Source organism: Hydractinia symbiolongicarpus, chromosome 1, assembly GCF_029227915.1.
Source record: "Hydractinia symbiolongicarpus strain clone_291-10 chromosome 1, HSymV2.1, whole genome shotgun sequence".
In the NCBI taxonomy this organism is placed as follows: Eukaryota; Metazoa; Cnidaria; class Hydrozoa; order Anthoathecata; family Hydractiniidae; genus Hydractinia; species Hydractinia symbiolongicarpus.
In genome coordinates, this window is record NC_079875.1 from 16,796,041 (window position 1) to 16,823,907 (window position 27,867).

At 34.0% G+C, this 27,867-nt stretch overlaps 4 protein-coding genes across 5 annotated transcripts; 1 reads left to right on the forward strand and 3 right to left on the reverse strand.

Annotated features, from left to right (window-relative positions):
• Window positions 1-605: 605 nt before the first annotated feature.
• Window positions 606-6,495, forward strand: LOC130643535 (uncharacterized). Of its 2 annotated transcripts, none has more exons than XM_057449600.1 (9): window positions 606-760; window positions 1,551-1,707; window positions 2,209-2,344; window positions 3,268-3,378; window positions 3,747-3,796; window positions 4,189-4,255; window positions 4,633-5,057; window positions 5,314-5,471; window positions 5,980-6,495. In XM_057449600.1, exons 2-9 carry the CDS (start codon window positions 1,561-1,563, stop codon window positions 6,230-6,232), a joined length of 1,347 nt encoding a protein of 448 aa, XP_057305583.1. In that variant the 5' UTR covers window positions 606-760; window positions 1,551-1,560; the 3' UTR covers window positions 6,233-6,495. The 2 variants fall into 2 exon arrangements, with proteins under 2 accessions (XP_057305583.1, XP_057305584.1); XM_057449601.1 differs by lacking the exon at window positions 606-760 and adding an exon at window positions 1,207-1,376.
• Window positions 6,496-6,576: 81 nt separating this feature from the next.
• LOC130656584 (uncharacterized) lies at window positions 6,577-8,115 on the reverse strand. The gene is made up of 6 exons (XM_057459508.1): window positions 8,042-8,115; window positions 7,728-7,809; window positions 7,218-7,375; window positions 7,007-7,060; window positions 6,684-6,754; window positions 6,577-6,605 (listed from the first exon to the last, which is right to left on the reverse strand). The coding sequence occupies exons 1-6, from the start codon at window positions 8,113-8,115 to the stop codon at window positions 6,577-6,579; spliced, it is 468 nt and encodes a 155-aa protein (XP_057315491.1).
• A 4,029-nt stretch (window positions 8,116-12,144) lies between these two features.
• On the reverse strand, window positions 12,145-16,600 carry LOC130643561 (protein disulfide-isomerase A3-like). Its single transcript, XM_057449602.1, has 8 exons — window positions 16,416-16,600; window positions 14,649-14,736; window positions 14,342-14,573; window positions 14,133-14,256; window positions 13,582-13,795; window positions 13,204-13,497; window positions 12,755-12,963; window positions 12,145-12,533 (listed from the first exon to the last, which is right to left on the reverse strand). The coding sequence occupies exons 1-8, from the start codon at window positions 16,550-16,552 to the stop codon at window positions 12,365-12,367; spliced, it is 1,467 nt and encodes a 488-aa protein (XP_057305585.1). The 5' UTR covers window positions 16,553-16,600; the 3' UTR covers window positions 12,145-12,364.
• A 4,288-nt stretch (window positions 16,601-20,888) lies between these two features.
• LOC130643577 (two pore potassium channel protein sup-9-like) lies at window positions 20,889-25,042 on the reverse strand. Its single transcript, XM_057449603.1, has 2 exons — window positions 24,136-25,042; window positions 20,889-22,096 (listed from the first exon to the last, which is right to left on the reverse strand). The coding sequence occupies exons 1-2, from the start codon at window positions 24,482-24,484 to the stop codon at window positions 21,564-21,566; spliced, it is 882 nt and encodes a 293-aa protein (XP_057305586.1). The 5' UTR covers window positions 24,485-25,042; the 3' UTR covers window positions 20,889-21,563.
• Between the last annotated feature and the right edge of the window lie 2,825 nt (window positions 25,043-27,867).

Genomic DNA, 27,867 nt, shown 5'->3' on the forward strand with positions numbered 1-27,867 from the left:
TCTATTACAACAATGGGAAATCAGGGAGTTACCATTAACTTGCATTTAGGCTATTGGGTCCTCTCTTTGCAGTCCTACGTCCTGGGCTATTGTATTTGGTTTTTGTCTCCTGGGTCCTGCTCCAAGTCCAGCGTTCTGTGTTTTTCTTTAGGATACTTAGTTCTATCATTTTGTTCCTTCCAATCTAGAACTCATCCAGAATCCATCCCCCGCCTCCAGAACTTAGACTTTTTACATCAACTCTGTCCTGATGAAAACAAAGAACGAGATTGGGGACGAGCTTGCCCTACGTTCTAGTTTTTGATGTGGCATTTTAAACGCGTTTCTTGTGTGACTCTTAATGTTAATTTCTTCTTTTATGTTGATAAAACAATCATTTTAAAAACTTATCATGCTAATTATTTTAATATATTATTAACACCAGAGAGTAATTAAGAAAACAGAAAGCTCGGATTATTACTCTTAGTGATAGAAAAACGGTTGCCATGCAGTTACCATAGAGATTTGTTTTGTGTATTCATAATGGCAGCGTTATTGAACTGAAGTCGCGTGGACATACGATCTTTATTAAATATTTGCGTTACAGTTTCTTTTTTTTAAAAAAAATATTACAGTCAGCTGATAGACGAATGTGAATTTATTATGGTTAACTATTTCAAGTTTGGAATATAAAGTTTTTTATATCTATTTCCGATACATGGAAGTAAATGTTTTAGTAAGTTTAAATACATGAATAAGAGAAGAAGAAATTCTTGTGAAGGTTGGTGTTGTATCTTTTATTATCAAAACAATATCTTTGTTAGGACAAGGAGGTTTAAACCTTCTTGGTTTAGATTTAAATTTTCAGGTATATCCATGAATGTTTTACAAACAGATTGTTGTTGTTTCTCAAATTTTGAATCCTGTTATGTTATTACTTCCTCTGTTTGTTTATTTTCATTTATTTGCTTGTTTGTTTTATGTTTGTTTGTTTGTTTATTGTTCGGGTATTTATACGAAGTATAATTTTTGGCGAAAACCTTGTAGTATTTGCAACAAAATTTGAAAAGAGAGTGTCATGAAAACGTAATCTGTTTTGTTTACTAAACTTTTTTTTCAAAATATTACTTGCCAACGCAGTAATTAGCAACCTATAAACAATATTTTGTGCAGATAAAACAAAATGTGAAAATAAATATTGTCAATAAAGATATTTAACAAAAAGACACAAGGAAGTGTCAAATTCTGGTCCTGCTTTTATTAGCATTAAGCAAATTATATCGTTAGAGATCAATTTATTTTGTTGTTGCTGTTGGTTTTTGTTGGTGGTGGTGATATTGTTTTGTTGTTGTTGTTGTTGTTGGTGGTGGTGGTGATATTGTTTTGTTGTTGTTGTTGTAGGTGGTTTTTGTTGCTGTTGTTGTTTGTTGTTGTTTTTATTGTTGTTTGTTTTTGTTGTTGTTATTGTTTATTTCAATTCTTGAAAAGAACACTTTTCTAGGTCCTATATGGATTAAAAACGTCGAATAATCTCATTGTTGAGCCTAGGGTTTTAACTCGATTCGTTTTAGTTAAACTAAGATGCCTCTCTATGTTACTCTCCCACCTAATCTTTGCAAAGAGTTAAAGCATGATGGTAGATCTGTATACTACAGCGATTACTGTGCAAGACATACGATGAGGAAACCATCCCCCGAAAGAAAACCGTACACGTCAATGATAACACAGGTACCGGCTTCCACGTTGAAAATTTTATTCGGTTCTTTTCCTACCTTCCTGCACAGAGCATAAATGCAAATGAAAGAGGGAAGGGGTCGAACATTATTTCTGCACGCAGTTAATTTCAAGGAACTTAAGTTGTTTGATTAGATCTAACAATTTCCGAATGGGTTCTAAACGGATACTGTTTTGATGGCGTACTGCAAAATACACATCCTGATGTTAAAAGTACAGACCAGCTTGTGTTAAAAGCTCGATCTGCATTTCCGACATCGGGCTTTGTATTGAGCAGTACAACGTCAAAACCGATCAGTATCCGCTTAGTAATGGCCATCACAAGCATTTTCATTCGCCCTGTTGCAATGAGAATATTCATAATTTCTCTACTTTTTCTACAAAAAAAAAACATTTTGCATAAATTTTCAACAATTATTGTCATTGTTTTTGTTAATTATCTTTATTGTTTTTGTTTTTTTTGTTTGTTTTTGTTTGTTTTTTGTCATGTTTTAGAACTCTGTCAACAACCTCATCGGGACCGATCACTACAGTACCCTACCACTGGGATATTCGCATCAAGATTACGACCAAACACTAGATCGAATCTACAAAAACTCCACAACAGGAAATAATGTGAAAGAAGACAAAGGTTGTTTTGTTTTTGTTGCTTCATTCTTTTTTAATTCATCTTAGGTCGATATAAGTTACTGCCGGGTTTTAATAATTTTAAACCCCTCTCCTCCCTCCAACCCCCTATCGGTTTATTATTGAGGGATACTTTCACTCTGTTGGAATTATTTTTAAGAAAAGTTTACATAGATTCTCACATAGATTCTTATTAAGAAACACAATATAAAAGTAAATTAGACAAATATAAATTAAAAGGATTAAAAAAGCCATCTTTCAAAAAAAAAATTTTGATGTCAATTGGTTTGCTACACCGTAAAAAAAAAATATATTGACCCTTACCGAAGTTAATGTTCCCGATTGTGGTACATGTGAATGTAATGGTCCCCCTTGATCTATTCTTCGGCTCACCAAAGAGCGCTACAAAAAACTGCTGCATTAGTCTATTGTTTGGTTAGTACCTTACCTTGTTTATTTGGAGAAAAGACAACTTCACTGAATATTTAGCGTCGAACTAAAACGATCAATAAGAAGCCTATCTCCAGTGTTCGTATCAACACTTTGCAATGTTTGTAGCAACGGTCTTTAATGTTTGTAGCGACAGTCTGCAATGCTTGCAGCGACACTTTGCATTTTTTGTAGCAACGGCCTGTAATGTTCGTAGCAACGGCCTGTAATGTTCGTAGCAACAGCCTGTAATGTTCGTAGCAGCACTCTACAATTTCCGTAGCAACAGTCTGCAATGTTCGTAGCATCGGTCTTCAATGTTCGTTGCAACAGTCTGCAGTGTTCGTAGCAACAGTCAGCAACGTGCGTAGCAACAGTCTGAAATTTCGTAGCAGCAGTCTTTAATGTTTGTAGCAACGACCTGCGATGTGCGTAGCAACAATGGAATTTAACATATCGTTCTAAACTCTAAATGTATAATTGCTTCCAATTTCATAGACGATTCCACAAAAAACTTAGATGATATACTGTTAAATAAAGCTCCAAAGGTTTTCAACGATATAGAAACTGCATGGGCAGAAGAAGTGGATGCAACAAAACGGGATAGAGGTTTGTCAACATTTCTATGTATTTATCTTTTCTGAACAAAGGAAGAATAAAAGAATGTTTTCCATCTTGTCTGAGTCGGAAGTCAGTTAAAAAAGTCTTAAAAAATCATTTTTCAACAATCCATATATTTGAAAAATGAAGAAAATGCAGAATTTATACCTTAGGGTATACTGAGTGGGTTAAAAAATACTAGCATGAAAAAGTAACGTTAACAGACAAGTTTTGAAACTAAAAGATACTTCTTCTCCCCTCCTGCTTTAAAAAACTCGTCGATGTCTTTTAAAAACGTTCGCAACATAAATATCAGATTTTTATTTGAGTTTATAATCGAAGTCCTTACAGAATAAAAGGACTTTTTTAATTCTTAGGTTTAATTTATGGTGCTGCAGGTAAAGGAATGGACACTCAGAGTAAAAAGGTATTTCCATTTTATATACAAATTTTATATACGGTGCATGCAAACTAAGTATTCCTACCCACACAGTTTTTAGGTAAAAAATTAAAACAAATTTTTACAAGAAAAATATAATTTTAAAATTACCCTTTATAAGTTATACTTGTATAGCTTATAAAGGGTAATTTTAATTTTTTTCAATGCTATACAATAAGCTTGTATAGCTTATTGTATAGCATTGAAATGTTTTACTATCAAGAGCTCTTGCAAGAAAATAATGTGATTAATTAATAAGCAGAGGAAAGTCTGTCTTTTGCGAATTCATTAACAGTCTTTTGTCTCTTGTCTCAGTGCTCTGCTCCTAAGCCGGCAAGGCTACAGTTCGCTGTGAGTGTTTATATTTTAATACTTTTCAGTTTGGTGATACAGCAAGTAAGCTGCATCCTGGATTTGACAGATGGTTGAATACTGCTAATGAATACGGTGCGTATATATAGTACATATATAGTACATATGTAGTACATATGTAGTACATATATAGTAATACATATGTAGTACATATATAGTACATATGTAGTACATATATAGTACATATATAGTACATATATAGTACATATATAGTACATATATAGTACATATAATACATATATAGTACATATATAGTACATATAATACATATATAGTATTCGGCTGTTGTATAGGTTATATATAGTATGCTAAGAGTATGTGGTGGATGTATATAATGGCTTTTTATAAAAACCAGTAAATTTCAAATATATTTTTTACATGCGTATTTCCACATGTATCATTGGGAATACAATTTAAAACATACTTAACAAAACTTTTACATCAATTTTTAGAGAAAGAAGTGGTCCACAAATTTATGTCAACCGTCTCTGAAGATCCTAAACATCAAGTAGAATCCAGGCAGGCTTCAGCCAGACCGAAGACATGTGAGAGTCTACCAAGCACAGCACCTGGCAGTCCAGTCGAAATGAAGACTTCTACATCAAAGAAAGTCCGAATCCATTCCCCTCCCAAATCTGCCCCTCCCTTGCTGTCTGGCCGTTCAACACGTAGTCCTAAAACTATTCATTATCCTCCACCGGGCTCAGCTAGCAAACTAAAGTCATATAACTACTCTCCACCGTGCTCAGCCAGCAAACGAAGAGATACGTGGCTTCCATTGACAAGAGCGTCTTCTGATCAAGGTTCTGTTTTATCGTCTTCAAGCTCCACAAGATCATTCGCAGAAATACCAGGATACAAGAATGTTTCGACACAGGTAAGTAAAGTTGAATGTTTTAAAAAAATTTTCAGATTAAAAATGTAAACAAATATGGCTTCCATCCATCAAATCCCTACTGGCTTGATCAATCATCCATCCTGTCCCGCACAATTGAGACTTCCGCTCTGCTTGCCCGAGATCTAGTTTCTTATTGTAGTGGGGATAAACTGCATCAGTTTTTTCATACACAGTTGTAAACAAATTAAAATTGTTTCTTATATCTATATCTTCATTTGACAATTTTGTCGTGTAGTTACCTCACCCATACAAGGAGAAACCAAGCTCGCCGCTGTACAATCCAACACATAGAAGATCAATTTCGTCACCAGCCTCCAGTTTTAAACACAGTTGCCAAAACTGTGAAGCATGCAAGAAGAAATTGACGAAGAGAATGTTAAAAGAGTTGTCTTTGTAAGTCTCTTTTGTTTTCGTTTTGTAAATTATTCCCAACATGCCAACAATTGCAAACAGGCGTTCCAACCAATGATCGCTTACTTACTAAATAGGCTTTTTGCGCTAAGGTCTTATGGGCGTTATTTTTAATAGCCCATGACAAAACATCAGTAAAGTCCACCCGTCTAATTACGTTATTTTGTGGTCCTGCGGTTAACCCACTTGCGTGTAAACCCAGTATAAAGCTCTTTAAATTAGCAGTTAAAACCTTTCACCTTCTAACAGTTAGGGCGCATGAAGAAAGAAACATCAGAATCCAAAATGAGGAGTCTTAATCAACTTGACTTAACTAGAAAAGAAAAATTGTAATAAACTTAACAACTTAATAGACCAGCAGGACACTTGTCAAGTTGAATCAGAAAAGAAGTGAATCAACTTTGAACAGAACTTTCATTTTCAAACAGATGAATACGCAAGTAGCTAATTTATAATTCTAACTAATGGTATTAACCTTATCTGTTTCCAGGGAGAATCCAAAATCATGTAATGAAATAAAGAAAGAAAGGTCCCGTTACCCTAAAACCATTTCAACCTATCTGTACCAGCCAGTTGAAGATTATGCACATCCTGGGACTTCTTTTCACACAGTGAACAAGCTTAAAAGGGGTTACTTTATCATCCATCCTGACTTTGTATCAGAACATCCAGCTAACCTGGCCATGAAAAGAATTGTAAACAAGAAGTATTTCGGAGAATCAAAACCAGCTGCAGTGTACTGAAGAAACAAACAACATTATTTTATTGAGAAAAATTTCGGCAGGAAGAAATTTCGTGATCAATTGTACATGCGTTTTTTTATTATTTATTCGGGGTTGAATATTGTGAAATGGCGCGGAATTTTTTCCCGCTAAAATGTACTCCGAGCAAAAGCACATGCGCAGTGAAATTGCTGCTAACTTATTAACACAAAGACAAAGACAAATTGTAAAATAACAAATTATGTGTAATTATAATTGATGGAAAAATATGATTGATTCTAATTGATTGTTCTTTTTTATTTATTTTTTTATTTTGGAAAAGGTTTCTGTTTAAAAACTACTTCTTTCTTAAAGTCATGTAAACGTCATGTAAACGTCATGTAAACAAACGACCCTGAACGACCCGTAAAGTTTCATCACAGATACGACAATAAGATCCATTTTTTACCTTGTACAAAAGGCCTAATTTTACCTTGACTGGCCTGGTAACTGCTTGCACACAAAGTTGTCACCACGCGCGGAGTATATTTGGTATAATCAAATCTAGATATATACTCAATTAAAAACAGGAAGTTGTTTTTTTTACTTTGGGTGAAGCGTGATGACGATATATATCAGTTCAAAATACTTTTTTTTCAGAGTATGTAATACTTAAATGTCACAAGATTTATCCCCTCCTCCTTCTTAACATTAGATTGACGTTTATAAGCGTACACTTTTCATAGTCCATAGAAGAAAAACCTTTCTATAGACTATGACTATTTTGATATGTCAGCCATGCATATAAAAGTTTACATTATATGATCATTCATAGTTCTTTTACAGTGGCTTTTATAGAAAGATTTATAACTAATATTGTAAAAAAGAAGAAAAAAGAGTATTTTGCTTTCGCAAAAATACTTGTCGTGAAAAATAAGTGTCTCTTTTTCAATTTCACGTTAAAAAATATCAATACATAAAAAATAGAATATATTAAAATTTAATAGCTAAATTTCTTCATCACTACATCTCTTCAGAAGTTTTTCTCATGAATTCAATTATATCCTCCGACTCCATGTTACCTTCGTAATCAGCGAAAAATTCCCCTTTTTGAAAGATCTTTAAAGTTGGGTAACTGCTAACATCATAATGTACACACTTGTCATGATATTTTTCACAATTTAGCTGAAAGACAAATTGACAGTGACATGGCGTTATCCAACAACGACGACAAATACAGTTGACTCTTAAAACTCGATTACTTAAAATTCTCTGCAACTTGAACTTTTTCTTAGCCCATTGGTCCCAATACCCTACTTTAGACAGTTCATTGACCCCTATGCCATACTTCAGACAGTGCCTTGGCCCCTATACTCTACTTTAAACTTTTCTCAAAAACTTAAATGTCTCGATAAGTCAAATAACTTTGTATGACGCCTATTTTGTCTTGATAGCTCTAACCATTTTTTTGGTCCTATGGCAGTTCGCATTCTCAAAAGTCAATTGTACCTATATTAAGTAAATAAATAAATCATACCCTGGCTGTTGCAATTCCATCTTTTTTTAGTTTCGATGCAATTTCTTTGTATGTCGGCATGAACGTATGACAATGTGGACACCTGAAATTAAGGACTGTATTTTTTAAAACGAATAATGTTTTATTCAAAAATTGGAGTGTTTTCAGTTTTGAAACTAAAACTAAACTTGAAAAAAGTCCCACAGTTAAAACGCCATAACCTTGCGAAATAAAATAATGAATCAATAAATTGTTAAGGGATCTAGCCCCTCTCGTGGCTAATGCATTAATTACGAAAGGATTGAACTCACCATGTCCCGTAAAAAAGTACCAACGTAACATCATGTTTCTTTACGCTATCTTCAAATGAATCAGCAGTTAAAGTGATGACATCACTGCAGGCTACCATTTTTAAACAAAGTAAACAAACAGTAATAGCTATGCGTGTTGTGAAATGCATGCTGTGGCGATTCTGAGGGTTGATATCGAAAAGCTAACGCTACGTTTGAGCTGGTGTGATTGTGTAACCCCGATGTATTTTTTCCGGTGAAAGGAAGTGTTGTTTTTTTAATTAAAATCAAACAAATTAAGGTATGTAGCACTTGCCCAATGCATCAGTTATTTTGTGTTCATCACGATCTCATTGTGCATGATTAAACTTCCGTGTATATGTTTCTCACACGTACAAACAGGCATAATGTAATTCCGGTGTTTTTATACTCCAAGGCTGTATTCAACACAAACGGTTAGCCTTTGTGATAAAGCGTTTGCTTTCAGGTCGAAACTTCGATGGTTTGATCGCAGCCAAGCCTTACCTAAGACTATATACGAGCGAACCGTCCCTTTTTTTCGACATCAAAATAGAATTGATATTTTGCTCGACTTAAAGGGAAGCTGTAAATGCAACAAGACCTCCTTCGTTGACGAGGCTAGTCATGATAATAATAATGGTCATGTAATAATTTCTACCCTGAGCACTTCGTGGAATTGAGATTTAAATCGCGAACTAAATTCCCCGAAATGCCTTACATCTCGCTCAACCGCAAATTTATGTTCAACAAAATTTTTTTGAAAGTTTCTAAAACAAAATAGTAATGTTTTTAAAAACAGTAATAGATTTTGTAGACATTTGATTTCAGGTTTAAAGTGTAGAAAATCTAAAAAAGTGTGTACATGAATGTTATGAAATTTGAAATTTTTGGTAAAGATTGGTAACCGAAATCCTACGATTTTACTACTTGATTTAACAAAAGGCATTTACATACATATTCGCAAAAGTCGATATATCGCGAAGACAAATCTCGCAAAAAAAAGCAGTTTATATATAAATTTCACCACAATGGGGATCAATTTGAGAACAAAGATGTAAGAAAAAAACACATACCCTGAAACTTCAAAGGGTCGAGGTACATCATTTGCAGTGGCATCCATCTTGGCAATAACTACATCTTTAATATTTTTAAATTTCTCTCCTAACTCGTTAAATTTGGGTTCCAGTGATTTACAATGTCCACACCAAGGAGCGTAGAACTCAATTAAAACGTCCTTTATTGGATCGTTTACTATTTCGTTAAAATTCTTACCAACTACAACCTGGAAGATGAAACGAAAAATAAACAGGGGTGGCAACTTTTAGGAAAACAAATACAGGAAACTGTGCAAGTATTTGGTCTAATCAAATCTAGATATGTACTCAATTAAAAACAGGCAGTTGTTTTTTTACTTTGGGTGAAGCGTGATGACGATATATATCAGTTCAAAATACTTTTTTTTCAGAGTATGTAATACTTAAATGTCACAAGATTTATCCCCTCCTCCTTCCTTAACATTTAATTGACGTTTATAGGCGCACACTTTTTTGATATGTCAGCCATGCATACGCTTTTATTATGGAAGAAAGGGAAGAGTTTACATTATATGATCATTTATAGTTTTTTTACACTGGCTCTTATAGAAAGGTACACATTATAAAATATATGCTAATAAAACTAATATTGTAGAAAATAGAAAAAAAGAGTAATTTGCTTTTGTCGTAAAAAATAAGTGTCTCTATTTCAATTTCACGTTAAAAAAATATCAATACATGAAAAATAAAATATATTCTTAAAATATAAATTTAATAGCTAAATTTCTTCATCACTACATCTCTTCAGAAGTTTTTCTCATGAATTCAATTATATCCTCCGACTCCATGTTACCTTCGTAATCAGCGAAAAATTCCCCTTTTTGAAAGATCTTTAAAGTTGGGTAACTGCTAACATCATAATGTACACACTTGTCATGATATTTTTCACAATTTAGCTGAAAGACAAATTGACAGTGACATGGCGTTATCCAACAACAACGACAATTACAGTTGACTCTTAAAACTCGATTACTTAAAATTCTCTGCAACTTGAACTTTTTCTTAGCCCATTGGTCCCAATACCCTACTTTAGACAGTTCATTGACCCCCATGCCCTACTTCAGACAGTCCCTTGACCCCTATACTCTACTTTAAACCTTTCTCAAAAACTTAAATGTCTCGATAAGTCAAATAACTTTGTATGACGCCTATTTCGTCTTGATAGCTCTAACCATTTTTTTGGTCCTATGGCAGTTCGTGTTCTCAAAAGTCAATTGTACCTATATTTAAATAAATAAATAAATCATACCCTGGCTGTTTCAATTCCATCTTTTTTTAATTTTGATGCAATCTCTTTGTATGTCGGCATGAACGTCTGACAATGTGGACACCTGAAATTAAGGACTGTATTTTTTAAAACGAATAATGTTTTATTCAAAAATTGGAGTGTTTTCAGTTTTGAAACTAAAACTAAACTTGAAAAAAGTCACACAGTTAAAACGCCATAACCTTGCGAAATATAATAATGAATAAATAAATTGTTAAGGGGTCTAGCCTCTCTCGTGGCTAATGCATTAACTACGAAAAGATTGTAACTCACCATGTCACGTAAAAAAGTACCAACGCAACATCATGTTTCTTTACGCTATCTTCAAATGAATCAGCAGTTAAAGTGATGACATCACTGCAGGCTACCATTTTTATACAAAGCAAACAAACAGTAATAGCTATGCGTGTTGTGAAATGCATGCTGTGGCGATTCTGAGGGTTGATATCGAAAAGATAACGCTGCGTTTGAGCTGGTGTGATTGTGTAACCCCAATGTATTTTCTGCGGTGAAAGGAAGTGTTGTTGTTTTTTAATTAAAATCAAACAAATTAAGGTATGTAGCACTTGCCCAACGCATCAGTTATTTTGTGTTCATCACGATCTCTTTGCGCATGATTTAAACTTCCGCGTATATGTTTCTCACTCGTACAAACAGGCATAATGTAATTCCGGTGTTTTTATACTCCAAAGCTGTATTCAACACGAACGATTAGCCTTTGTGATAAAGCGTTCGCTTTCAGGTCGAAACTTCGATGGTTTGATCGCGGCCGAGCCTTACCCAAGACTTTATAAGAGCGAACCATCCCTTTTTTACGACATCAAAATAAAATTGATATTTTGCTCGACTTAAAGGGAAGCCATAAATGCAACAAGACCTCCTTCGTTGACGAGGCTAGTCATGATAATAATAATGGTCATGTTAATAATTTCTACCCTAAGCACTTCGTAGAATTGAGATTCAAATCGCGAACTAAATTCCACGAAACGCCTTACATCTCGCTCAACCGCAAATTTATGTTCAAAAAAATTTTTTTGGATGTTTCTAAAACAAAATAGTAATGTTTTTAAAAACAGTAATAGATTTTGAAGACATTTGATTTCATTTTTTTTCCTGTTTCCTCCTAAGAAACCTTTTATTTTGCCACGAACAATATGACACAAGGATAAACACATTTGTTAGTGAAATTGGTACTTCGCCGGACTTCGCATACATACACCGCATACACTATACAACAGCAGAACTGGCGAGAGAGGCTTATGTGACACTACGTGAACATTTAAACTTATTTCAATGTGTACATGCACATATCCGATAACCCGATTGTATTGTAGTGTCAAATCCGAAAGGAGACTATGTTCCTGACTCTGCTACGCACGTCGAAACAGGGCTCATTTTGACGTGACGCGATTGGTATAATTTATTTGATTCTTTCTGATCTCCAGTTATCATCTTTATCAATTCGTTTTGCGTCTAGTTACGTTTCCCGTGAGACTTTTTTCCGAAAACGCGCAAAATTTATACTGTGAAATTTGCACAATTTTTCTTGTTTTAATCATCCCGGTTAATAGCTCCCGACAAGTCGGTACATGCGTACGTACGAAAAATTGACGAATAACCATTTACGTCAGCAATATTTAGCATTGTAAGAGTAAACCCAACACCTTAACACCCCTCCCTCTCTTACACAAGTAGAGAAAAAATAACCAACCCTCAGTTTTGGCAAAACTTCAAGTGTCGCGTCCAATGGCGTAAAAGCTAGTTCATACTTTAAAATTTTATCTTTTAAATTTAAAACAAAACAGATACAAATACTCAATGGCACAAAAATCACCAAACATTTTACTCTACTTTAAAAGTATATACCAAAAAACAAATGCTTTGTTTTGCAAATGTCGTTGCTAAGAGACAATGAAGAATCTCCTCCATAGAGGCTTTGTAAAGATAGAACGTGAATTTAAAAAATACTACGGTGCCCATCGACATCTATAATTCTTTCTCCTTTGTACTCTTCTTCTTCTTTTTCTTTGGAAATTCTACTGGATTGGTAGCTTCTTTCTTGATAAATTCAGTGAAATCGGTTACTTCCCGACCACCTTGGTATTTCTTTGGATTTTCTTTGTTACCCATAGGGACCCAATAAAGTGTAGGAAATCTAAAAAAAGTGTGTACATGAATGTTATGAAATTTGAAATATTTGGTAAAGATTGGGAAGTCCTACGATTTTACTACTTGATTTAACAAAAAGCATTTACATACATATTCGCAAAAGTCGATATATCGTGAAGACAAATCTCGCAAAAAAGCAGTTTATATATAAATTTCACAACAATGGGGATCAATTTGAGAACAAAGATGTAAGAAAAAAACACATACCCTGAAACTTCAAAGGGTTGAGGTACATCATTTGCAGTAGCATCCATCTTGGCAATAACTACATCTTTAATATTTTTAAATTTCTCTCCTAACTCGTTAAATTTGGGTTCCAGTGATTTACAATGTCCACACCAAGGAGCGTAGAACTCAATTAAAACGTCCTTTGTTGGATCGTTTACTATTTCGTTGAAATTCTTACCAACTACAACCTGGAAGATGAAACAAAAAATAAACAGGGGTGTCAACTTTTAGGAAAACAAATACAGGAAACTGTGAAAATTTAGGAAAAATTAGGTATTGGGTCTAAATTTTATAAAACACTAAAAACGCATAAAAATTATATTAGGAAATTTTGTTGAGTTCGAGTAAACCTAATCTTCTTGGAATATATGTTAAGCCAACACAACAAAATATTGGCACAGGAAAGGGATTTCAAAGGACGTATGTACCTTAACTGGGCCATCATTGTTTTCTGGTATGTCTTCAGATTTTATGTATGGCTCCAATTTATTATCTTTAAATTCATTGACGAATTTCTCTAGATTGTCAACACTAAAATCGTCCGTCATTAAAAATACTTCTCCTTTAGCATTGCGGGCAGCTACTTTCACTTCGTCATCATCCTTAAATCCCCAGTCAGATATTTGTCGACTAAAATCACTTTTAGCTGCAATCGCAAAATTTATTTCGCCAATAAATTTTTTTGCAATTCGAGCAACTCTGTTTCGGTAATAACGGGAGCCCTTAACATAAATTACGAAATATAAAACAAAGAATATTGAATATGAAAGATTATCTTGTACATTTAAAAAAAATTGATGACATACCTTAGGATTTTTTTTCCAGTCAACACGATAATAAGCAATTACAGATGGTTTTTTTAGGATGGCTTCATTACTTTGTGTTATTTGACCAACCATGCCAAGTTGTTTTTCGTCGATAAAATTTAAAATATCGTCTACACTCGCAGCACTGGCTAATACTTCATGTTGTGCTTCAAACTTAGCATGCAAGTGCTTTGGACGGAACAATACAACCACACTTTAAAATAAGAAAAAATTAACAGTGAGAAATTTTCAAGTACTGTTAATCTAGAAAATAATTTGTCAACATAAGGGAAGAAATGAATGTGTTGAACAGGAAAAGAATTTGAAGTTAATGTTTGCCTTGTTTTTGCAAACTTAAATTCTGTATTTTTTTAAACCAGGACAGACTTCTGCAGCTTGCTATTGGTTTTTGAATAATTTTTGTATAAAAACAGGTGCATTCACAGTTTTCAATCTGTACTTCGCACCCTATATCAGTTTTAATTCAGAAATTTTTTCCTGCTTAAATAATTTCTTCCCTAAAGTTAATCATGGTAAATATATAAACATACTCATTATGGCCATATTTCTCATTAATTTCAGATTTCATAGAGTGTGCAAAGTTGAAATCTGTCCTCTTCTTATCAGCAGCTTTTTGAAAATGTTTGCTCACCTCATTCTCACCACTGAAAAAACCTATGTAATTATAAAATAATTATTTAGATGATGACCTCAACTTAAACAGGATGGAGCATTAAAAAAGAATATTATGTATACATACCCACAATGAGAAGATCTTCTGAACTTTCTAATTTACTATCAAGATGGGAAACATCCTTAAGTTCAGTTGAAGATGGTCCAGCATTACTTTTCATATATTTGACAATACCATCTGAATCTCTTGGTCCATCATAATCAGAAGACATTTCTCCTCCTCGAAAAATTTTTAAGGTTGGATAGCCACTAACTCCGTACTTACTGCAAGTTTCCTTGCCTTCACCAACACAGTCCACCTAAAAATTATTAACATTCTTTAAACATGAATATAAAGTAAGATACTTTATTTCAAACCCAATAATTTTACTTACCTTGGCAAGAGGCACAGGTGGATCATTTTTTAATAAAGCTGTGGCTGCAGTTTCATATTCTGGTGCAAGCCTTTTACAATGACCACACCTGTTTATAAAAAATTATTTGAACTATTATATACATATGCACACCAACAAAAGTCACAAGACAAGAGACACAGTCAAAAATAATACTCTCTCATCTGAGAGCCTACCCACTAATGAAATGAATTAAATATGATAAATATAAGCAGGACATTTTTGACCATCTTTCAAAGGCTACTTATTGTGGCAGCTTCCTGATGCGGAAATCATACGGTTTAGGGTACGTGTCTCTCATAATAAGGTTGCCGCACAAAACCCTGTTCTAAAATTTTAATTTTATGGTAGTACTTAAAAAGCTGTTCATAAGCAAAATAACCTAAATATTACAAAGTGAAGAAAGACATCATTAAAAAGTGAGGCAGCTTGCAAAATTTTAAAGTGGGGCAACAATGAATTTCAAAGGAGAGGGTGCCGCAAACACCTGCATAAGTAAGGGCGAGTTCCTGTGACTTTTTGAATAAAATTAGCAGTTGACCTATGAAACCACCCAAACTTTCCTTAAGTCACCCGGGGCATTCCCGATTTCTTGTAACATACCATGCAGACGGTAGTTGGAAGAAGGCACTTGAAAAAAGGAGTTAATAAAGTTTAAGTTCATCCTACTACAATTTTATGTGTCAGGAAGCTTTTTATTGTCTGTTTTTCTTTCTTCTTTTCGGGCATTGTTCAGGTCTATTTGTGTTTTTTCGGGCGAGTACTTGATTTTTTTTAAAATGCCACACTCATCCGAAAACGACCGCACTTTTTACGGTGTATGCTGCTTATCGGCACCCTCATTTTAGAAGTGGGGTCTCAAAATTACAAAGCAGGTATTCCCTAGTGGTAAAGCATAATTACAAAGTCAGACAGACATTACAAGGTGGGTAATTATTACAAATGGGTCTGTTCTGCTCAATCTTGGAACGAGCCCCGTCTTTAGACTGGCCAGGCCAATCTTCCGACAGTGACAAATGGGTGGCCAGTCTTAAGACTGGACTGGCCAATCTATGGACGTACATGCCCAATCTTAAAATTTTTAGAATTTACCTCTTAATAGGAACTTTAAATTGAAACTTTTCTTAGAAAACAAAAGGCCAAAAATTTATATATACCATGTATTTTATGTATAAAAAATTGAAACTACTTAACCATATTAGCATAGTCTATAAGGTTTTTCTTCTATAGACTATGAGATTAGCTAGCTGGCTACAGCTCGCTAGCTGGCTAAACATCTCATCCAATGAAATAACAGCTAGCTAACTGATAATATGTTTTAATGTGCCTAAGAATGTTTGTTGGGACTTGCAAAAAACAGAGCTCGTGTGGTACATCCTTTCTTTAAAATCTAAAAGGCGCCAAAGATGGGCCTAACATGGTCTTTTGCCCAATCTTGTGACGCCCTGGCCAGTCTTAAGACTGGGCAATTTATGTCCAAAGATTGGGCAGCGTCCTAAGATTGGGCAGCGTCCTAAGATTGGGCAGAACAGGTCTCCCAATTGGAAGATGATCTCGTGAAATTGTTACAATCTTCTAAATGAGATCTGTTTCGTACTGTCAGGGCTTCACATGTGATAGAGTCAAGACCCAAACCTTGAAAGGGATCTGTGTATTCCTGACTGCAGTCACTTAAAATTACTATGGTACCTCTAGACAGAAATATCAATTTCCAGACATTATAAGGCTAAATAGTTGTCAAAGTCATACCAAGGTGCGAAAAACTCCACCAGCATAATATCTTTTCCTGCAACCCCATCTTTAAAGTTTGAGTCAGTTAGATCCAGAACATCACTGCAGAAAGCAGCTCCAATTACAAAGAAAAGACCAACCAAATGCCTCGTCATCGTGCTTGTTGTCTTCTGTCGCAGCAAAAAGGGTTAACTGTGAATTTTAACCTTCATATCGAGTGTTCGAATAATGTTGGCAAGCGCTGATTGGTGTAATTGTTGAAACTAACCAATGAACGGCCATTATCGTATGTTTAAAAGAGTACAGCGTTTCGATAGCGGTACAGTAAACACGTTTTAGTTAAACTTTGTTTTTGCATTTAAAATATTGTACAAAGAATTTCCTTATTGCACCAAATACTTTTCGCTAGTGTAAAAAGTTATGGTTAAGTCAATTTGCTTTGGTTTCGAATATATTTTCGGTGCCAAATTTAAAAAAGATATATTTTTGGCACTGAAACCTTAGTGACACTATATTATAGCTAAGAACCAGGGAAATTTAGCTTCAGCCTGGTAGTTATATTCCAAACATTTTTATTTATTTTATGACAGTACATTACAAATTGTTATGAAAGAGTCAAGCTTTGCAAAATCGCCCATTTACTCTCATATTTACCTTCTGTTTTTCTTTTAAAACAGAGTTAATAATAAGTAAATGAGTAAAAGTTAATTTTTGATCTTTGATCTTAATTTTTACTAATTTCTCAGCTACACCCAGCCTCAATATTCATATAAAATTCTTCTGCTTATAGAAAATAGAAAAATATATATAGCTACATAGAGAGAAAACATGTTAACCTATGTTTGCAAACTTCGTTCCCAGGACTTAAAGTTGCTATGTTTGCGCAGCCTTTGCGTTGTTGTGAAAATTGAAAATTGTTATCACAGGTTAACAATCTTGAATTAGCACCCGCGAGCATTTCCGTCTAAAAGTTCATAGCAGAACTCAGAGTTCAATTTTCTATAAAAGATTTGACGTTTAAAATAGGTAGACAACCTCGTTCCCAGCGTATGTTGTCTCTTTTTTTATATCATAATGGTGCTGTTCCGTTGTCAGAAAAGATACAAGATGCCCTGTGGACAAGGTTGGTTGGTTTTCATCCCAGGCTTCTATAGTTACCCTAATTTAAGACAATTCTAACACTCTAAAAGTTGTCTTAGAAAAATGATAAAGTCTGCCAAAAAATTGCGTCTAAGACTAGATCCCACTCCAAGACCATGCTTAGGACTCAAATTTGACCCTATAGGCTACAAACTCCAAATTTTACAGAAACATTCTGCGCCATAGTTGAAATGTGATCTGTCATAAAGCTGATCAAAATATAGCTCCTTAGCATAGTCAGATTGTCTTTCTCAGACCCTTTTTTGTAAACGGTAAAAATAACCAAGGGACTTAAAAACCAGAACAACATTTTGTGTTCTATGCTATGTCATACATACATGGATGGCTTACTAAAAATGTGGTCCTATTAGCATGTTAGACCCGCCCACTAAGATCTAAACGGAGACTCGAATCAGACCTAATAAGGTGCAAACTGTAAATTTGCTCAGATTTTTCGTTTGTTCACACAAATGTAATTTAGTACAAAGTAAACCAAAACTTACGTCTTGATCAGATCGTACTGAAATGATTTTATATTTTTATGATTTTTTAGATAACATTGATATTTTACTATGTTTTTATTTATATCTTTTCCTACCTTGTTTGATTGTATCGCACCTGTTAAGCTATTATGAATTATGTAAAAGAATTTGTAGCAAAAAGTTAGAAGGCCCTCGCGTCGTATTTCCATCCAATGTGTTCACGGCCTTGACTTATTTATTGTATTTGTCTAAATAGAATACCTTTAATGGAATATATTTTTCGAGAATTAAAATAAACGATATCGCGAAATGCTTTAATTGTTGCTATATACACAACAAAATATTCTTGAACGCTTCAACCTTGTTTTTTGCAAACTTTGGGAGTATAAAGTTATTGTATTTGCGTAAAATTCGCAATCTTTTTAGGGACAATCCTTCGTTAAAATGGAAAAGCATTGTTTTAGGAAAAAATTGCTTTGCAAATGAAATGTTATTTAGGAAGAAATAATGACATCTGACGCTGGTTTTCAGGGTGAATCTTTCATTGTGGATTGGGTTTTGTTTTTTAGTTTTTTAAAGTCAGGTTTTTTTATTGGAAATCTTTCCATTTTTCTGAAAAATTTAGGTGACACCGTAGATCCTGCAGCAATTAGTTGAGCGTATAGTAATTTCTAATTCTTTTAAGTATTCTATTTCCAGTACCCTTTCTTTCTTTCTGATCAATGGGATTCTTCAAACCTTGGTAATTGACAAACTAGGGTTTGCGACAATTTAATCCATTAAGGTTTGAGCTTAGCTAGCAGAATGCGACAAAATTCTAAGGGTCAACATCAAGCTATAATCACGATCAAGGAAATGACGAAACTGTTTATTGATACCATTTAAAAACAACATCTTTCTAAAATAGTATCAGGAAAAGCAGACGCAATGAAGTGTTTGCTTAACTGGAAGCAAAGCATGTGATAAATTTATTGACGAAAGTTCAACCAAGATTGAAAAACCTATACCAACACAACGCATTTTTAACTTGGGCAAAAAGAAGTATAATGTTAACTCTGATTACAATATAATGGTTGCTGAAACGATGATGAGAGCTTTCTATTTGCTACAAAAAAAACTACTATGAAAGAAGTACTAAAGTATCATCTACCGCCTGTCCCTTTATCTGTCGGACATGTTGAGGGTAAAATGCAAAAAGACCCCCTAAAGATATTTTTTAACTAAGAAAACGTCAATGTTAACATAAGCGATGGAATGTTCTTCCTAGATCTTTCTTATGATCTTCTAGCTAAATTTGTGCTGGCGAGAGAAACATCAAAGGTTTTCTCCTCGACAACATGGTACACCCGAGTATCAGGGATTGCGATGCACTGAGAGACATGGAGGTTATTAGATAACTGGACCTGACGAAGCCAGACTTTCAAACTGATTGAGTGCATAGAGTAGTGATCACTTGAAAGCAGAGTTCTTAGTTTTCTTTTAGAGAAATAACATACATTTAATAGTACAAAAGATGACACCTGCTACATGTTCAAAATTAGATCATGGTCAAAATGATAGAGAATATTTGTGTAAAATTTAAAGTTTATAACCTGCGAGGTCAAATTAGGATCCTAAACATGGACTTTAAGGGGGGGGGGGGGGTGGCCTAGTCTTAGGTTATAAACCCTAGACCTAATTTTTGGTAAGCTTATTATTCTTTTATATAATGACACATGTTACAATCTTTTTGGTTTTAAGAATTATGGGGTTAGTAGGAGTTTTAAATAATGGTAATTTTAGAGGCTGGGACTTGAACGCCCCGAAATTGGGTCAGCTGACCATGTGATTTTGTTGTCCATTATGCTACAAACCTATTTGAAGGGTCAAACATTTTGTAGAAAATTGGATCTAAACTTCTGTTATGAGCTCCTGGACTATTAATTTTTTTCAATTCAACCACAGTAGAAAATTATAATCTGTTATCACACCTCAAATAATTATATAAATGACGCAAATGGAAGGGCTTCTGGGGTCAATATCTAACTAGGAAGAGAAATTCCCTTTTTAACATAACAGCTCGGTCTTCCTGTTAAAACTCACCCATTCTACTATTTCGTAACAGATCGTAAAAATTAAATATGCCACCTCCTTCCTGTAACGTTATATTTTGATGGTGCAAGAGCTTTGTATTGTCTGGCAAGAAAACATTATTATTTGTTCAGTTTTCAATTAGTTGTGCAATTTTGACGAAAAATATCTGTGTGTCTGATACCTTAACTGCAGAGATAAAATAACAAAGTAATTCCAAATCGCAAGTGGATCAAGTTTCCACAACGTTTTTTTAACGATATTCTTCCTGGTATTACATCTCGAAATGCAGGTTGTTGCGTGGTATCAAAAAACCCTTTGTTTACAATGAAATTCTCAAACTAACTAGCAACAATTAAAGCGCAAACCTTATGAATTTTTTAGCACTTGACGGTGGGAACGTTGGGAGAAGGATGCAGGTGAAGGGTTTTTTGCTATCATGACGCCTATTTCATAAGGATTAGGAAAAGGCAATGTAACATTTTTCAGAAAGTAAGAAGATGTCAAATATTTTAAATTTAATAAATGAATCTTTCCAATTTTGTTTAGTATTTGTGTGGAAAATAAGGCTTTTTTTCAAACTTTTTATTCTTTATTATTCTGTCTATGTAAAAAGCTGAAATAGCCCGTTGGGTGCAATTTATATCATTTATAATCTCTCCCAGTGATGAAATAAAAAACATGAACTTTTTTATACTGAATGGCTACCCGATACCAACCTAGTCCCTATTGCATTTTCCCACCGATTTATCAAATGTCATCAGTTCAGGGGCAAGGAACCATAAAAAAAATTCATTGGTTTTAATAAAATATGTATTTCTAGGTTGCGCGCTTCTAATATCGTGTTGAGACGCGACTTTTATTGAATGCTGTACCACATTCTTTTGTTTGGATTTCGATTTTTTGACTGTATATCGGTTTGTCTTCGATTTTAATGACCGTAAATCGCTTTGTCTTTGATTTTTATGACTGCATCTCCGTTTGGTTTCGTTTTTTACGACTTTATATCGGTTTGTCTTTCATTTTTAGTGCTGTGTATCGGTTTTTCTTCCATATTTACAACCGTATATCGGTTTGTCTTCGATTTTTACGACCGTATATCGGTCTGTCTTTGATTTTTATGACTGCATGTCGGTTTTTTTTTTATTTTTACGACCGATATCGGTTTATTTTGTACTTTTACGTCAATAGCTTCCTTTAGTTTTGTACCATATTATACAGTTTATATAAATCCTCGATTTCTACAGTATACGACAATTCCTCAGTGTGTTTTCGACTCTGGTGACAATAGCTTGCTTTTGATTTTGAAAGATTGGTACATGAGCATATTGTCGACTTTATCGACAGTCCGTCGTTTCGCAGAATAATGTTTGTCTGCTGTACAAATTGTCTTTCTATACTCTCCGGCACTGGCTTAGAATTTTTTCCGTCCTAAATTGGTGACGTAACTTAGACGTTGTCGCATTTACATTGTTTATGCTACTTGCTCTTCTTCTTCGTGCTCTTTAAGTTTCCGACAACAACTTTTAAAGACGTATGAATATTTGCTGACACAAGCACTAATACTGGTGGCTAGCGAAGCGAACAAGCCAAGTCCAATCGAGTAAAAAGTAGCAGTAAAAAGAAATAAATGCAGCTTTTTATAATACAATTCAAACTTCCATTCAAAGTCTCCGAATCCAATCGTTGTCACTGTGATAAACGCGTAATACACTCCATCCAGGAACCTGTAATTCTCTAAATCATCAATAGTGACCCAAGCGCCTATGCCAATAACAACTGCGATGGAGAGAAATGTTTGAATAAAAAGAACTTTCAGTTCGCAGCATTTTATTTCTTTTGCCTTCATTATTTTTCTTTCGAACATATGAACAAATGCGGTTGTCAAAGCAACTAGTCCGTTCCCGGCTGGAATGTATGACCCAACAGCAAGCGCAAGGCCCGGTGGAGTGTACAGCATGGTGACTATTTTACCAAGATCAGACCGTGTAACAATAACGCCATAACCTATGAAAAGAAAAAAGAAAATTAAAAATATTATTTTAGCGCCACAAACAAAAATTTGAACTTGGTTTTCTTAACTTTAGGAGGGCAGTCAGAAATCTTTTCGGAATCATTTCGCAAAACTAAAAAAACTGTCCGTTAAGTAAAATGTTCACCAATACCAATACAGCGTTTTACTTAAATTTTATCGAGAAGGTGGGTTGTAAGTAATTACCGCCCATCCTGCCTTGTTGTTTAAAAAATTATTTCTCACAATTTTTTGAACAAAAACTTGATTTTCTTTAAAAATTAATTTAGGAATTACGTAAATCTTTTATTATTAGGATTTTGGCAAAATGTAAAGTTCCTTTTTTTATATATTTACATCTGCAGTTGCTAAATAGTTGCTTAATTTTATTTAACTAATTTTCATAATTTATGCAGGAGGGGAAAAGAAAAATTTCTTTCCTATTTCGCAACAAATAATTTTTTGTGTTGGTAAACTTTAAACCTCCTTGTTTCCCTTATATTTGTACAGAACTAAAGTTGCTTGATAATTTTTCAAATCCAGTTTACCGTAATTCCTTTTTTTAGCCCCCGGGAGCTTATTAAATTTTAGTGATAGAAGGGGGTTTAATAGAGGGGAGGACTTAATAGAAGGAGGCTAAATAAAAAGAGGGGGCTAAATAAATAATAAAACTTTACACGCAACATCTATTTTTAGAGTCAATACATATTATTAACTTCATTTATAATCATCATCTTCGTCTAACAGAAGAAACTCTACGTCTTCTATGTACAGTTCCTCCATCTTCTATATTATCAGATGCACTCTGCAGCCGATTCAGTAATCCGGTTTAAGCACAATACTTGATGCACATAGAAATGTCTGCGAAGGGTTAGAGGTGCATACCTTTTTGAGCTCTGAAGAGGGATAGGGTGTTGAGTTCATTAGGAGAAGGGGTGGGAATAAAGAGTGGGGCCTAAAAAGAGGAATTGCGGTAGTTTCTTGTAAAACAAAATCGTGCATAAATACAACTCCTGAATGTCTGCGTGTTAAATTCAATTTAATTTAGAACATAAAGTTTTTAATTATATTTTAATCTATATTAAAAGACCCGTATACGTCTGTCCGTCACGCAAAATGGTAGCTTAGCTGCGCAAGTAGCGAGACGCACGGAATGCGGTATAAAAAGGACGGGCGAACCCGTGGATTTTTCCACGGGTTAACGACTAGTAATTAATAAATAGACGAGTTTTTGTTACCAATGAAAAAGAATTTTCTCGAGAAGAAATTAACCGATAGTTCCTGATTCACGAAATCCATAAAATAAAATAAAAATGCTTACTGGAGAAATATACTTCCGCGCAAATTGACATTTTTACGAAGAACTTTTCTAATCACAATAAAATAGTTTCCTTTTAGCGAAACAAGGGTCTGGAAATTGCAAAAATTTGCGCGAGATAAAACTAAAAGACATATTTTAGCGGTCTTTGAGTTTCAACTCGCAAAATTTCTTCCGCGAAAATTTTTTACCTAAAATTCTGAAAAAAGAAATGACTAGTGATTTGGTAATTAATCGATACAAAAGCAAGGTTGATAAGATTATTTTTGTTAAATTTAAAAGCAAGAAATTGAATGATTGCTCTGACGTTTCTAATGTAAGCGAAAGAAAACATGAAAAGAGAAGATTGATTTGAAGTCAGTGTATGCTTGTATATACACTGCGTAGGAGATATGCCCAACACTCTCTTTCGTTTGGAGAGGAACGAGATATGAAAAAAAAGGTACTGCAAACTTGTCTTTTTTCGAGGTTTTACGTTTATGATTTTACTGTTACTGTGCAAAGATTTTGCCCTTTCAAAATGTAAATAATATGATATTATTGGGAATATAGAATTTGACGGTATTTGTGTGGGCCACCTTGAAAGACAATTTCGTTTCCTACGTGATACGATTTACTGATTTTAATAAACTTATCTGTGGTAACTGTCTGCACTAATAAATAACGTTTCCCTTCAAAACCACCAGGTTGCCTTTAAACATAATAAAGCTTACCAACCTATAGTATAGATGGCCGACATGGTGTACTTGAACCACTTGGTAAAATTGTCACCGTTTAAGATACACGTGATATCCACTTTGCTCAGCTCGTACGCTTTGCACCCGTCTGTAAAGTTTCGATGCAAGGTCGAGTTTTCTTGGGATGTGTTGGAAGAGAGTTTCAAATACATACAAAGCTTCTCCGCAATCTTTTCGCTTAAACTCAAATCCGCTGGAACGACATCGTAACAATGTTCGATATAGAGAAATAAACACGCCCCCAATGATGCGTAAATTACAGTCAGAAAAAACAAAATAAAAAATTGTATAAAACATCTTTTGGCGTAAGCTAGTTGTTGATGAGCCATCTTGATAACTGGTATCCTTTTTGAGTTTTCTTTTTCGTGCCTCTCAATACTGCGCGAGAAATGTTTGTTCACTTTTCTATCAAATGCATTCTTTATGATTTGACCGATCCTATTCTCTTTACCTGAATATTTTATAAGGCATTCAGGATAAAAAGAAGAATTCGATTAAGGTCAGTTGTGTTTTATACTGTATTCATATCTTAGCTACAACGTGTTGTGTTTTTTAATCAAATATTCGTCTAGTGTGGCAAAATATTTAAGCTGTTAAAATCCACCCTCTAATTCACATTTCAGCTGCGCACATAACTGCGCACAACACAAAAACACTGGTAGCAAAAATTTTTTTGTTATTTAACAAATATTATCAAAACAAACTTTTTCTTCTACGCGATCATCTTTATTTTCTTTTTCTTTATTCTTCTTCTAATTCACATTCTTTTTTTTTTCCTTTTTGACTTTATAATCTATTTATTAGGCTCCATATTCCCTTTATGAAGTTTGTTAAAAATAATTTTTGAATTGAGAGAAAAGATAATAATGCTCTCCATATTGAACAGTGCCCAAGTCTAAAAATATCGTTCTTCGTTTTATTATGTATAGTAAATATGGCGTCCTCTTAATTGACGTCATCACGAATAATGCATAATTTATTTTTCATAATTCTCCAAAAATGCATAATTTATTATGTTTCTTTAAAATAATGGTAATTCTATTTAAAAAAAAATGGGGACGAAGTTTCTCACATTGGACAGCAGCAATTTTTTTGCGGAAATTAATTTTCGCTAATGAGGATGATATAAAGGAGAATAATCTAACATTTATGTTATCTACCGTCCGTCCGTCTGTCACGCAAAATGGTAGCTTAGCTGCGCAGGTAGCGAGACCCACGCAATGCGGTATAAAAAGGACGGGCGAACCCGTGGATTATTCCACGGGCTAACGACTAGTAAATAGAAAAATATTGTTATCACAAGTATGTTGTTCTTGGAGAATACTTTTTTAGTTGAATAGTATTCGCAAATAATGATAAAGAGATATGTCAAGAGAAAATTAAGTTTAAATTTCATTGCATCTTTCAAATCGTTTGATTGGAGCTTTATTTAGTTTTGCTTTCCTACGGAAAATATGGAAAGTATATCATCAAACAAAGAGGGTGGACGTGGGGGTGCATGATATTTTGTAGATAGTTTCAATAACTTGGAAACGGTCAGTTCAGGACGGTTAACACTGGAGGGGTAAGGGGTATTCCGCTCTAGCACTACACCACCTTTTTTTACCTAAATATGAGCAAAATCCCGATCCTATTGGGACAAAAAGGCTTTGGGACGAGGTTGCACATGACGTGTATTATATTTACTGTCAACGTTGTCATAAATTGTTATTAAAATGTCAAAAAGGAACACATTTCTTATTATTTTAATATATTTTAGTAGTAACTAGTAATAACAAGAATTTTAATAGCATAAAAATGAACACTTCAAAGTTACATAAAACAAGTTGGGAGAGTTCATTTGGTGGCATTCTAGAACGTGAATTTATAAATATTTTAGGTGCCGCCCACCTTGATCTTCCCCGAATTTCCTAATTATGCCAAACTTGATTAAAGAGGTCGATACTAAAAATGATTCTCATCCCTAAATTCTTTATCAAAAGGTAGAACAAATTACCTAATTTCGTAAATATTTTTTTCGTTGTGCCTCAATTGCGAACTGAAAGTTACGGTCAACCTCTTTATATAGCCGAGCTTTCTAAGAATAGCCTCGTTTTCAAAATAATTATTTTCTTCAAATCTAGGTAGAATCCAATCAGAATGTTATATAGCTCTAAAAACTTCATTTTGTCATGGTCATTTAATATTCTATCTGAATATTCCTATTTTGTTGATAAGGCTTAGTGATGAGGCTCAATGCCTTCTACTTGCTCCTGCTATTTTTTTGTGAACCATTAGCACAGATGTAACTTTTATTATAGGCGAAATATCTATATATCTAACTACTTATCTATCTATTTGAAGAGCAAGAACCATTATAAAATTTTGGATGACGTCATAATTATTATAGTTTATGAAATCCGGGAAAGGTGTATTCCCCCAAGCTGGCCAAAACTATTAAAAAAAAATAATGTGTCCGTTTAGCAATCAATCACGTCACTCCTGCCTATCTATTGTATTTAATCGAATTTGTCAGCTTCTCATTTTGTGCACCGTATACAGCTTTTTTTATCATGCTATATTTAATCTGTCCTGGTGCAGCAAATATATGATATTAAATAATATATAATAGGGGGATAGAGTGACTTTACACAATGGTTAAACGGGAAGAACATGATCCTTATAATACGCATGGAAAAATTTCGGCAAAGATTGGAACGCTAAATGAATCACTGATGGTGTAACAATAACCAAGACTATGTTCAATGAAATATCGCTTACTGAAAAACTTTTTTTGAGAATAATACTTCAGTTTCATAAAGACCGTGCTAATAAATGTTGTGATTTTTAAGTAGTGGGAGTACAACAATGATTACAAATCAACAGAGAGGAAGGCAATGATCGTCCCTCAGTTCAGCAAAAAACCGCATTGCTACATCTTTCATCACATATTTGTTCTGCGGATTACACTGACCGCTGACCCTACATGTCAAGGCCATGTGGCCGTGTAAATATATTTAGTCTTCATATTTGGTTCATAAAATACAGTCCTCTTTTTAACGTTAGTTATCTTTAACCTCCGCATAAGTTAAAGTAAAAGAATTCGAATCTCAACTTCAAAGAAAATCTGTGAACGCTTTTTAAGTTCAGAATAACAACTTTTCCTTCATCAATATAAAAAATAGTATAACACGTCATCAATTCAGATCGTTCATCTTGTTTTCTCTGTAAATTACCTCTTTTCTCAAACTATGACATAGAAAAATAAATATTGGAACTCTGCAATCACGAAGAGACAAAATCACTCGAATGTTTCTTCACGCTCAACGTTTTAGTACCAGCTGTATCGAAGAATCCAAAGCATTATAGACCTTTACCGCTGTTTCACCCAATCACAGGCTGTAACCAAGTATTTATATTATTATTATTTTTTAGAGAGGGATAGAGATATTTTGAAAGCAACGACAAGTTCAAAGATCTAACAAATTCCCTTTATTTTGATTTTGTTTTGTCCTTTTAAAAGAAAAATATGGAAAGTATATTCAACGCAAACAAAATGGTAACAGTGCTATGGTTTCAGCGAATACAAAAAAAAACGAAAATAAACAAAGCCTGATGGGATACTCCCTATTCAAGACTTTCTATGACCACACACACACACACAGCTTGATATTCTTGTTCCAAATCATTGATCAAGATACTTCTTTACCCGATCCACGAGTTTGGGATTAAA

What these genes read in the sequence shown, in the direction of transcription:
- LOC130643535 (XM_057449600.1), top strand. Translation starts at nt 1,561, where the DNA reads ATGCCTCTCTATGTTACTCTCCCACCTAATCTTTGCAAAGAGTTAAAG. An exon ending in TGGACACTCAGAGTAAAAAG is followed by an intron (nt 3,797 to 4,188) that starts GTATTTCCATTT and finishes AATACTTTTCAG; the next exon opens with TTTGGTGATACAGCAAGTAA. An exon ending in GAATACTGCTAATGAATACG is followed by an intron (nt 4,256 to 4,632) that starts GTGCGTATATAT and finishes ATCAATTTTTAG; the next exon opens with AGAAAGAAGTGGTCCACAAA.
- LOC130656584 (XM_057459508.1), bottom strand. Translation starts at nt 8,115, where the DNA reads ATGGTAGCCTGCAGTGATGTCATCACTTTAACTGCTGATTCATTTGAA. An exon ending in AGAAAAACTTCTGAAGAGAT is followed by an intron (nt 7,061 to 7,217) that starts GTAGTGATGAAG and finishes TTACAATATTAG; the next exon opens with TTATAAATCTTTCTATAAAA. An exon ending in CAGTTACCAGGCCAGTCAAG is followed by an intron (nt 6,606 to 6,683) that starts GTAAAATTAGGC and finishes CGGGTCGTTCAG; the next exon opens with GGTCGTTTGTTTACATGACG.
- LOC130643561 (XM_057449602.1), bottom strand. Translation starts at nt 16,552, where the DNA reads ATGACGAGGCATTTGGTTGGTCTTTTCTTTGTAATTGGAGCTGCTTTC. An exon ending in AGAAGATCTTCTCATTGTGG is followed by an intron (nt 14,257 to 14,341) that starts GTATGTATACAT and finishes ATAATTACATAG; the next exon opens with GTTTTTTCAGTGGTGAGAAT. An exon ending in ACTGGAAAAAAAATCCTAAG is followed by an intron (nt 13,498 to 13,581) that starts GTATGTCATCAA and finishes ATTTATGTTAAG; the next exon opens with GGCTCCCGTTATTACCGAAA.
- LOC130643577 (XM_057449603.1), bottom strand. Translation starts at nt 24,484, where the DNA reads ATGGCTCATCAACAACTAGCTTACGCCAAAAGATGTTTTATACAATTT. An exon ending in GTCGGCCATCTATACTATAG is followed by an intron (nt 22,097 to 24,135) that starts GTTGGTAAGCTT and finishes TTCTTTTCATAG; the next exon opens with GTTATGGCGTTATTGTTACA.